This window comes from Rattus rattus, chromosome 4 (assembly GCF_011064425.1).
Source record: "Rattus rattus isolate New Zealand chromosome 4, Rrattus_CSIRO_v1, whole genome shotgun sequence".
In the NCBI taxonomy this organism is placed as follows: Eukaryota; Metazoa; Chordata; class Mammalia; order Rodentia; family Muridae; genus Rattus; species Rattus rattus.
The window spans coordinates 58542836-58555153 of record NC_046157.1 but is presented as its reverse complement, the minus strand read 5'-3'; the positions used below and the strand labels follow the sequence as shown (position 1 = coordinate 58555153).

At 35.0% G+C, this 12318-nt stretch overlaps 1 protein-coding gene across 1 annotated transcript in view; it reads right to left on the bottom strand.

Annotated features, from left to right (window-relative positions):
* The window catches only part of Ncam2 (neural cell adhesion molecule 2), a 468347-nt gene that overhangs the window by 62904 nt on the left and 393125 nt on the right, over nt 1-12318 (bottom strand). Inside the window, exon 14 of the mRNA XM_032900505.1 lies at nt 9394-9515. Within this exon, the coding sequence (XP_032756396.1) occupies nt 9394-9515 (122 nt within the window). The remainder of the gene's footprint in view (nt 1-9393; nt 9516-12318) is intronic.

Here is a 12318-nt window from a genome sequence, read left to right as displayed (position 1 = left end):
TTAGTTATGTGCGGGTTATATAAAGATGGGAGATGCATAAAGCTGTCTATACTTTCATTCCCTTGTGCCTGTGGCATGAGTCCAATAATCAGAGATACTCTATAAAATTCTGATCTGGGGCTACATGTGAATTTTATTTCATATTTGAGGGAAGTCACATATGAAATTTTTAAATCATGCCTATAGACAGATTTTTCTAGGGTAAAGGTTATCTTTCTAAAATTTTATTCTTTCATGTATGACTCCAAAATTGTCCACAAATATAAACTATGAGATTTTATATAATTTTCTAATTTTCAAATATGCTATTTCCTAAAATCAAACATTTGTTATAATAATGTCTTCCAAGTTATCAACCATCTAACACTTAATCGCTTGAGCTCATAATGTAGTAAATTAAGTCCCTGTGTCACCTTATACTGACAGTGTAAGGAAGCCCAGAGAGGAGTGATAATTGCCCCATATAAATTAATTTCTTTTCCATTCAACCTAAGACAAGGAAGTATTTTAATCCCCTAATTGCTACTCCATATGGAATGGAAAAAAATTAGGGTGGGTGTTACCAAATACTCCCCTAGGTACAAGAATCCCATTTATGCATTTGTAGACTGCCTAATTTGTAGAACAAGAGTGTCCAGGGAATGATTTAAGATAACGAGTGGCAAAGTGTCCCTCTAGGTAGTATAATGAGATGATTTGCTGAGTAGGACTATAACTAATATACCAATTAAAGAGTGAGATTAGGTTCTTTTAAAAATTGTTACGGTCCTTGAGTAAAGCTTTTATGAACCAATTCTTTTTTGTAAGAAATAATAAGACCATATGTCAGTTAAGGCAGCTGTGCATCCCAATGTTACTATTTAGTTGATTACGCCTGTGCTCCACACAAAGGACAGTGTTTTCTGTTCATAAAGGAGCTTCTTAATGGCCTCATTCTTGACAAGAAGTAACCCATTATATTTCTTAAGACTTTAAGAAACTGTAGCCAACACAATCTTACTTAAAAAAATAATTATAAAATGAGACTTAATAGAAGTCAGGTTGAGATGCCGATATCCATTTTGATCCATCTAATTCCTGAGTTGTACGACTTAACATTCATAGGAGCAGTAAGCAATTCTCGGTTCCTACAATTTCTTGATTACATGTTCCTCTTACCCACTCCTTGTATGTCCTTACAGAAGTAATCAGAATCCATGCAAATTAACTTTTCTATTTTCTATTTAGAATGATACTTGTTATCAGTTCTGATATTTTCCTATTTCAGGACTGTTTGTAAATGAATGATGGGTTAACTGGCTGATTCATAGCTATATTAGTTTTTTAGACAAAGGTTTGTTTTATAATATCAATACTAAGACAAATAAATCTTAACTTCTTTTATAGCAAAAAGCATAAGGAAAATAGATTTACCAAATATTTCTTACGTTCTATTATTCATAATTATTTACCATTTGAAATATTTCAAATTATTCCTAAATTAATATTTTTAAATATATTTCAATATTCATACTAATTCATTTTGGAGGGCTAATGTATTTTAATACACATCCTTATATAACTAGGAAATACATTTTCTAAATAATCAAAACTCAGCTTTATTTACTCACTAACTTAAGATTCTTTAATAAAGTATGTTTATCTGTTCTATTTAGGTATTATTACACATATCTAGATATCAAGTAGCTTTAAAAGTTCAGTTAACTACTTTAAAAGTGTGTGCCCTAACCTCTGTAGCTTGTCACAATTGACTTTAAGTAACAGGTTTTCTTCAGTTTTTCTCTAGTTAGGAGAATTTTAGAACACCAATGTTAAGAAAAAGTTATGATCATATTACAACCATCAATTAAACAGAAATTTGTGAGAAAACTATCAGATATATGAAAAATCTATTAAATTATATATAATCAAATTAACACTACATATATATTAATTTATATCACTACATGCTTAAAATAGCCTCCCAAATTTTTATATCTACTCCTTTAGATTAACAAATTTCTCTTTCTTCTTCAAGTAACTTAATTTGATCTCATAGTGTTATTGCTACAAAGGATAATACCCATGATATATTCATAGAGACGTTGAATCCTCTTTTTTATACTCATACTCTAGTTTGTTTCTAAATCATCTTATTCTGTCTGTGTGTGTGAACAAATAAAATCACTTTGTCATTGTCTTCTACTACATGATTCTGTGCACCAACAGATAAGCTACATTCTCTACTTTCCAATGGTGATTCAAAGACTATTTAGGAAGTACCCTTCATGTTTGGTTAACTATAAACAGAAATAATTAAAGAAAAAGCACATGGGCTTCAAATGATTATTTTACAAAACTTCTGATATGGTTCTAGAATTGTATGTTTGATATAGTGCTCCCAGAAACAATGACTGACACCAATTATATAAGAATTGATTAGTGGTCAGGTATCATTACATTTGAATTAATAGTCATTTCCATTATCGAGTTAAAGACAAATCCTCTGATAGTTTGGAATTGGCAAGATGGAAATTAGACTGAATGATGTCAACAGAACAAGAATGTGAAATACTGGATAAATTCTACCAATTTTGTTACTGTTTCATTTGTTGAGAAAATTATCTAGTCCTATGTTGTTCAGGAGATCCTATGATGTGAGAAATTCTTACCTTACTGTCCAATGTGCTGAAATTAGTTCTGTATGTCACCATGACCAACTCAAAAGAATACTTTTTTGGGGAAGCTTAATTTAGTCATTGGTCTAATAGGCAGCAACAAGAAGGACCAGTGACATTAACTTGGCAGGAGGAAGAAAAATGCATAATAAATGTAAAATGACAAATTTTAAAGATACATGTCCATGTATTAAGTTTCTAATTATAACTTTCCTTTATCTCTTCGAATTTCATATATGTATACAATGATATGCGATTATAACAAACTCCCTTTTTCCTCCTTTACTTCATCCTTTTCCTTCCACATTCATGTCTTTTTATTTTGAATTTTGATGATTGACTTAAGTGAAGACAGAAATGTATCAATTACATCTTTAAAAATTGTCATAATGACCAGATATATGCAAATTGCAGAATATTGGTTACCATTTTATAAATGTGAATCACTTCAATATTATTAATTTCATTATGACTGGCAATTACATGCTTTGATTCAGTATGTGTATTATAGATACATAGCTTCTTAGAGAACATTCACATTGGTCTATATTTAGAAAGAGTAAATGATAATTTTCTTTTTCACTTTCCTATTGAAAATTTTTTATACAATATATTCTGATTAAGGTTTTACTTTCCCCAACACCTTCCCAGACCCTCCCCACCTCATCACCCAACCCAACTCCATGTATTCTTTTCCTTTTCCTTTGGAAAACAAAAATAATCAAATAAAACAGCATACAAACAGGAGTAAAAACTGAAACAGCAAGGAGAAAGTACAAAAACCACACAAACACACAAAATCAGATCACATAAAAATGTAAAGTCAAAATAATAATATACAAGCAAAACCCAATTAAGATGATAAATTTACTAAACTCCTCAGAAAAGGGGAGGTTCCCCATGGATAAGAATCAGCCTTTGCCTATAAAATTGCGTTAAGACTAAGGGCATCTTTTTCTATTGAGGGTAGAAAGACAGCCCAGTTAGAGGAAAGAGATGCAGAGGCAGGCAATGTAGTCAGAGACATGTTTCCACTCTAGGAATCCCACGTGCAGATCCAGATGCACAACTATTATGCATATGTACAGGGCTTAGGTCTGATCCATGAATTCTCTCTGACTGGCAGTTCTGTTTCTGTGAGTCCTTATGTACGCAGATTCATTGATTTTGTATGATCTTATGGTGTTCTTGACTCCTCTGACTCTTTCAATCCCCACCCCCTTCTTCCACAGGATTTCTTAAGCTCCAATTAATGTCTGGCTGTGGGTCTCTGCATCAGTTTTCATCAGTTGCTGGACAAACTTCTCTGATGATAGTTGTAAATAAACTTTTTATATTTTACAAGTCATGTAATGTTAGACTCAGGACAACCCATATGTGTGGTTAATATTCCCAGTGAGTCTCCATTAGAGAAAACTAACTTTTCCTTTGTAAATGGGTATCAATTAGAAATAACTATGTTTTTAATAAAAACTAAAAAATGCACACACACACACACACACACACACAGATCCAAAATGCCAAAATAAATTTTGACAATGATGGGCAAGAAATAGATGGAGTATTACTCAAGGAAACATTTTTTGCCCTCAACCAGGCTTCGGGGCTAATATTAGCAATTTAGTAAGATGGACGTGACGATGTGAAGTATGTTACATTGTGGAACTGAATTCTTGAAACTCCATCATTATGTAAGACAAAATACTATTGCCTTTTTCAAAGAAATATGGTAAACATTAAAATAGTAAAAGGAGTGATCCTAACCTTTCAAGCCTTTGTTGGGTTCCCTAAATCTGGCTATTGTGTGAGTTATCTTATGTTGAGCAATCTATAGAGAGATCATGTTAACTTCATAAAGTATTTTTGTATTGTGTGAGTGCGTTTTTATGCGTGGACATTTGGTGTGTCAGGTTGCTCATAGAAATGGCAGAATATAATTTGTAACCCTTTGTGGCCTTCTTACATCAGGTGGAAGGATTGAACTCTCGTCTTCAGTCTTGGCAGCAGGCACTTTTACTCTCTAAGCCATCTGATAGGCCCATCATAGACAAAATTCTATTTGTACAAACGCAATTTTAATTTTTTTTTGAAGTTTTATTTTAAAATACTCTTTGGTACAATGTGGGTAGATTGAGTTGAACATAATACAGCTACCTTTGATTTCCTGATTCTCTACATCTTGAATACAAATTTAAAGCCACCTTCTAAAGAGAAAAATGTAAGCCGGATAAGAATAAAAGCCTGTTGCAAGAGCAGACAAATATGAAAGAAAGTAATTTCATCTCTGATAGTATTTCTGAAATGCTGTCCTAATCCTGGATTACCTAACAAATAAACATCTAATTCCAAAGGGGAAAAATCTTCTTACTTTAATACCTTTTAATCATATTTCCTTATGCCGAGTTCCAATGGATATTTCAAAAAGAAGCAGTCAGGACTGAATTTAAGAGAAAAAGCCATAGAACGGAAAAGAAGCTTCACTTGCTTCCTGAGGGAATATGAAGTACGACCTCTTCTACTCTAGTGCTTAGGTGTAGCAGATGAAACTCAGGGCTCACTGCACAGTAAGCATGCTCTTCTGCTGTGTTCTAACCAAGCCAATTAAACTCTGTGTTTATTACGTTATTTCTTGTATTTGTGGTTTTGATAAAAACGAATGCCATGTGATGTGGTGTACTTAGTTTCTTGCTGTAGTCTTAGCTTACTGGAAATTATGACACTCCGGGAATTATTAAAAATAATTCAGCTCTCAAAAGAATGAACAAAGCCTCCCATCCATGCTGTTCCCACAAGGACTACACACACTTTTTGGTTCATGATGCTGGTGTAGTGCAGGGGCTTGCAGATGGCCACATAGCGGTCATAGGCCATCACTGTGAGCAGGAAAATCTCAATGCCACCAAAGTAGTGGAGGAAGAAAAGCTGTGTCATGGAACCCCATACAGATATGGATTTCTTTTCAGCTAGGAGATCCAAGATGAGTTTGGGGGCTGTCGTGGAGGAATAACAGATCTCCACAAAGGAGAGGGAGCTGAGGAAGAAGTACATTGGGGATCCAAGATTTCTGCTGACTGCCACGGTGACAACCATAAGAAGATTCCCAAGCACAATGGCCATGTACAAGAGCAGAAATAGCACAAAGCAAACTCTCTGCACCTCTTTATTGGGAGAGAGTCTCAGGAAAATGAACTCAGTCACATTGAATAGGTCAGCCATGAGGGAGCAAGTTAGGTGTACGATCTGAAATAATACAAAAGACTTCACGAAATAGATAATTTAAATAAAATCTTTTCCAGAAAACACTGTCTGAAGTATTAAAAGATAAAAAGAGTTAATAATTAAAATAAAAGTGTACCAAAAAAAATAATTCAGCTCTCATAAAGTCTGTGTTATTGAAACTTAAAAATAATAATAGTTTAAAGGGGTTAGAATATAAAAGTTCACTTCTGTCCCCTGAAAATAACAAGCTTTTTGCGCCAGACGTAGTATTTGTGTTACTTTACCATTAATCCATTGCATTATACAAACATGATGTTATTTTCAAGTAAAAGTATTCACAGAAAAATAAAATAACCACATTATTATTTCACTGTATTTTAGTGTTCACATAATTTTTGATGTCTCTCCTCAGAAATTATTAATATTTCTTAATGTTTTCTACCAAAATCATGCTGGGTACAATTGTAGGTAGGTAAGAGATGTCTGACTACCTAGTATAATTGATGATACACGTTAATCTATGTTCTTTAGACAGACAGACTATTTTGCTTGCATAATTTCCAAATATGAAACTGAGACATTCTAAGAAGTTTGTATCAAATTGCATTGGATTTTCAGATACGATCTACTTAAGAGTCTAAGGACACTGGTAGAGGCTCACTGTAATAGAATCCTATGGGAGAGGATACAAAAGACATCTTACTGTTCTTTCTTGCTAGTTTGAAGCCTAGAGCAGGGAAAGTGATCATCCGTGGTCATCCTTAAACACAGATACAAGAATGTAACAGTAAAGGAACTTACTTAGCAGTTCATGTTGTTGGAGGGAGAAGGGGCAGATGAATTAATGCTATTATATATTAATTTAAAAAGAGAGCTCCCCTGCAAAGAAAACACTAGAATTTAAAGGAAAATGGTATATAAAGTTGATTACTGATGTACTTCAAACCAAATAAATCTCATCTTCCTAATGCCTTAATATCAAATCTTCAAGTTAAGAAATAGTTTTTATTTACAAAATACACATTATAAAAAACAATTGAATTGAAATGTATTCAAAATACTATAAAAAGGCACCATTTTAAATGTAGCTATAGAAAATACAAAAATAATTGTTTTTTTTTTGTAGAAAATTTTTGGGAGCGTTTTGAGAAGGAATGAGTCTCGGTGAACATTGGCATCACATATAATAACGAAAGGGGATAAACGAGCGTGGGAGATGTTGCTCACTGTCCTATCACAAGCAGAAATGTCCTTCACAAACACCTTTAACCACACACAAGTAGCTCTTCATTTCAGCAGTCCTCACTCACCAGTTCATATTTAACAAAAATGATCTCTTTTACTCAAGGTCAGTGACCATTCTTTATTTAATGTTTGATAGATCTATTCATTATAATAACTTCCTCTTTGGTGTGCTGTACTAATATTCCTCTCATGAGCAATTGACCTTCATTGTCAGCTTGGAAGCATTAAGAATCATTTACAGGGGCTAGAGAAAGGATTCCATGGAGAAGAGTACGAGCTGTGGTACCAGAGAAAATCTACTCAATTCCCAGATCCCACATAGTGGCTCACAACTGTCTATAACTCCAGTAGTACCAGCACATCTTAAATGCTTTAAAGGATGTGTGTGTGTGTGTGTGTGTGTGTGTGTGTGTGTGTGTGTGTGTGTGTGTGTATTAGGTGGCTCCTTGGTGGCTCTTTTATATATGGTGCTGAGGTAGGCAAAATACCTCTATATGAAAATATAAAAAGTTTTTGTTTTTTTAAAGAATCTTCCTTTCCCTCATCTTAACAGGGGCAAGCACACTGAGGTATATAAACTGTGATTAGCAGACTGGGAAACCACTGGAGATAGAGACCTCCTTGATAGAATCATCACCTTCTATGTCACCTTTAACTTTCTGACTAACAGAAGAAAATGAGGCATGGCAATTACCCCCATCCCAATATCACAATATCTTGTTGAATGACTGAGGTTTTAGGAATCTTTATTGTGTAATTCTTTATTATTTATATATCCTTTAGAGAAGGTTGGAAGCAGCAAGCCCCATGTTCCTGTCTGAATGTAGGATCGACCATCCAAAATCACAGCTGAACACTGAGGATGCTAGTACACACCCTTAATCCCCATACTCAGAAGGCAGAGGAGAGCCTATCTCAGTGTATTCCAGGCTAATCTGGTCTACATAGAGAGTTCTTGGCAGTCGTGGCTATATATAACAAATGTATACACATTGTGAATGGTTGGTTGTTCTTGTGTGATGTTTTAATCAACATGTCATTTAGATAGCTCTGTATGGTCATTTCTAAGAAGCAGGTTGACAAATCATGGTGCAGATGGGTGAATAACATTTCCTAGCAGTCCTAAACCATCCCAGCCAGCTTCCAAAGGGTTCTTCTGCTGTAGGCAAAAACTTGTGAGCTCACCCTGAAGGACCAGAATCCTGCCCAGATAAATGCCATCGTGACTCTGGTATGGTGTCTCACTCTGGCTGCCCTGCTCAGCCTTCCCTGTAATGTAATAGAGGCATCTGTCCTATGTCTGGGCTTACCCTTTTCTGACCCTAGATACAAGGCATGGCTTCTGCATTAAATTAATTATTATGATTAATTTTAATCAATTGTTTCCAGTGGATAAGTAAACTTGGCTCCAGGCCCAGTATGCTAGTCAAAAGGGAAGGGCAGAATAATAAGAAATATAAAGATATTAATTCAGTGTCAACATTTAAATTGACTAAGCAGAGAAGACTAGATGTTTCTTTTCAAACAGTTAACATTACACATTATACATATGAAGGCCAGAGGATAACTTTGCAGTTATTTTCCTGATGCCTTCTGATTTGATTTTTTGTTGGTTACTTTTGAGATTATCATTTTTAAACAGTTATAAAAAGAATCTTCTAGAAACACACCCCTAGGCATATGGATGAGGATGCCTCCAAGAGGTGCAAGGAAGACTCACTGTGGTTAAAAGTGAGTGGCACTGTCTCAAGGACTAGAGTCGAGTACGTACTAGAGGATCAAAGGCAGCTGAACACCAGCATTCCTCTTTCTGCTTCTTCACTTGCAATGGGTAAGTACAGGCCATGAGGAAATATCAACACTTCAATCCATGACTCAAATTAAATCATCCCTTACCTAAGTTTCTTTATCAGATATGATGTTGCTACAACATGCTAATATAGTTCCTATCGACAGAGCTAAAGTACTGCAATCAAATAGAAAGACATTAATACTAGTCATAAAAAGAAGAAAAATCTTATCTATTATTTGTTTTTAAATCACATTTCAGAACTATAATTAAGGTCAAAACCATCAAAATATTTTGAATATTTATGATCATAATTTAATAAAAGAAAAGGACACAAATGAAATGTTGAATTTCATGAATAGAAATATTAACATTAACCTTTCATTATTAACTCTTCGTTCATTTGTAATTAATCTTTGAGACCATTGCGGCTCCTTGTAAAATAGAAAATAAGATACAATATAATAATCAAAAGATACTTACACTTCTGTATTTCACAATGTATTCTAAAATGGGAGCCCCTCCATCATCTTGCTTGGTGATGCTGATTTTAAAACTCTTCCCACTGCTTGGCTGTCCATGTATGGAAGGGGGACTTGGCTCACCTAAGGAGAAACATGATACTTCTTCATTAACACATATTTTACATGCCTCACAGCACTGCACGATAATTAAGCCAATGCCTTAAGTAGCCCAAATATATGACATTTTAAAGGATTTACTTTTGACAATTTGTCTCTTTGTGTTATAACTTGATGCTTGCTTATATAGTAAATTTGAAAGCTCAGATGTTTTAGTATAATTTTTATGTTGAAAGTTAGAATTTCCATAATATATAGAATAATTTCATTTTATAGTGATACTATAACCATATTTTTAAAAAGAGCATTTTGGGATAGTTAAAAAGCAGAAACTAAATTTTAGTAATAACTATATTACATATGTATGCACATATCATAGGTTTAAAACCGAACTTAAAAATGTTATGTTTAAGATTCTGTTTGTTTCATAATTTATATCACATTCAATTAAATCATTTCTACTTCATTCCTCTCTTTGTCCCATTGTCTTCTGTCTTTTACAATCTCATTGTGTGACCCACAGTGTTTAATTAGAACATGATAGGACGTGTTTTCCTGGTGTAAGGACAACTTATCAGAGGCTACAGCACAGAAGAAAAGTATAATCCTTCCTTTAACAATTCATAACAGTCAGGGTCCCTCAAAGAGAAGTAGTGCTCCATGAACTCTCCCATTATTTATTGTGAAATGTTAGTGCCCAAGCTACTATAAACCTAATGCAGATGATTGCAGGTTGTAGGTTGACGTCGTTATGCAGGTGAAGGCAGACACAAGATAAAACGAGGCCTGACAAGAAGAAAGGATAGGCAGGAACAGGGTTTTAGAAAGAGAGGAAGGGGGTTGGGGTTTTAGCTCAGTGGTAGAGCGCTTGTCTAGCAGGCAGGAGACCCTGGGTTCCGTCCTCAGATCCAGGACAAAAAAAGATGAGGGAGAAGGAGAAAGGAGCAGAGGCAACAAGGAGGCAGACATAAACCATCCTCGCCATGCATCACTACATAGATACATGTTGTTATGAATATTTCTCAAGGGATGGATATCATATCTAGGTGGGCTGTTTATATCTTTATTAATTGGTTGTGAGTTTATTGTGTGGATATATTGGATTGAGAATTTAACATATAAATGTGATTGTTAAGTTGCAGTTTATAGAGCCCTGATTTTACTCGGTAGCTGGAACCAGAGAGTTCGTGGCTAGTAGAGAGCCGCTGGGAGAGATATTAACCAAAGGTAAATTATGGTTAGTTCCATATGGCCCTCCGGTGCCGGAACTAACTCTAGGGACCAGCGTGGTAAGGTGCCACGCTAGAACGGCTTGTGGACTCCCTGGGTCAGAGAGTACTTGGGGGCAGCGTGGAGCAGCTGAAGTAAAAGTACCCTGAAGTGCCATGTGGCCTCACAGGTGCCTGCACTAGTGTGGGATAAAAGGTTCAGACGCTTAAAAATATCTACTGCAACAGCAGGTATGGAATATCATTTAATTACAATGCCCAATTCGTTAGAAAACAAACATATAAAACAAAAAATAGATTCTGTTTCAGTAAAATTAATGAAATAGCATCTTCCATGTGCATAAACTTCAATTCATCAATCAATAAAAGAATCGCACCTAATTTCAAAGGATTCACAATGTTAGGAGAAAGGTTATGAGTCAACAATAGTATTATTATGAGAAGAGAAATTTTATGAATTAAAGGGAAAAAATCAGAAAAATGAGAGTTGTAGTGTGTGTATTTTTGTATGCCCACATATATGTGTAGGTGTGCACCTCTGCGGATGACAGGAGTAAATTTTTTCTATTTCTTTTTCTATTGTTCTTTCCCTATTTTGACACAGAGCACTTACCAATGACACAAGATACATTGCCGAGTAAGCACCAAGTATCCACTAACTCTACCTCCCAGTCAGTTTTGACATTACCAAACCCCATCACTGCACTCAATTTTGATAAGAGTGCCATTGATTTCAGATTCTCATGCTTACATGACATAGCAAGCATTTTGATGACTGAATTATGTCCTCAGTCTCAAGAGCAGAGATTAGTTTCTTAAACATGCACACCAATGTTTCAAGGGGAGAAAACTTGTCTGTAGTCTTTCAATGCTGGAGTAAATAGAACCATAAAGGTTATCCGGGGTATTACTGAATTGATCAAGTCCCTATTTTGAATCAATTTGCAACACCTCTGCACGTCCTCAGCAGTGGACGGGGAAAAAAGTCCAGGTCTGTACAGAAAATGAACATAATCCAGATGCTTCAGTATTTTTCTGATTGAGAAAGTACTGGGCAGATGTGTTTCAAGATGGAAGGTGGGAATTGAATGGGGGTGTCCTGGAGGAATGTAAGCCAGAAGATGCAGAAGTATTTAGAGAAGCCTGCATCTAAGTTCTGATTTTGAATGGAAATACATCAACCTAGGAGTCATCCTGGTGAGAAAGTAATGAGGGACTAAAAAGATGGCGTTACTAGAAGGGGTATCCTGTGATGAATTCTGGGAAGTAACCAAAGTTCCTTGTTCAAAGATAGAGTAGAACTTTACTGTCGGCCATGGGGTTCATTTAATGTGTGCATGCCACAGGCAGATTCCTTCCCAGATTCTGCAACAGCCGCGATCAGTCCTCCTCAGTAAATTGTCTCACATTTTAAAAATGGTTTAGTTAATGCAAAGACAATGCTTTTCTATTTTAAAATAATTATAGATAAATATAATTGACTACAAATTACTCAAAACATGATAGTTTTGACAAAAATCCGACATACTGTTTTGTCCCACTTGTAGTCAGTTTGGCAACATATTAATTTAGAATTTTGTATTCTTTATTTCTTAGTA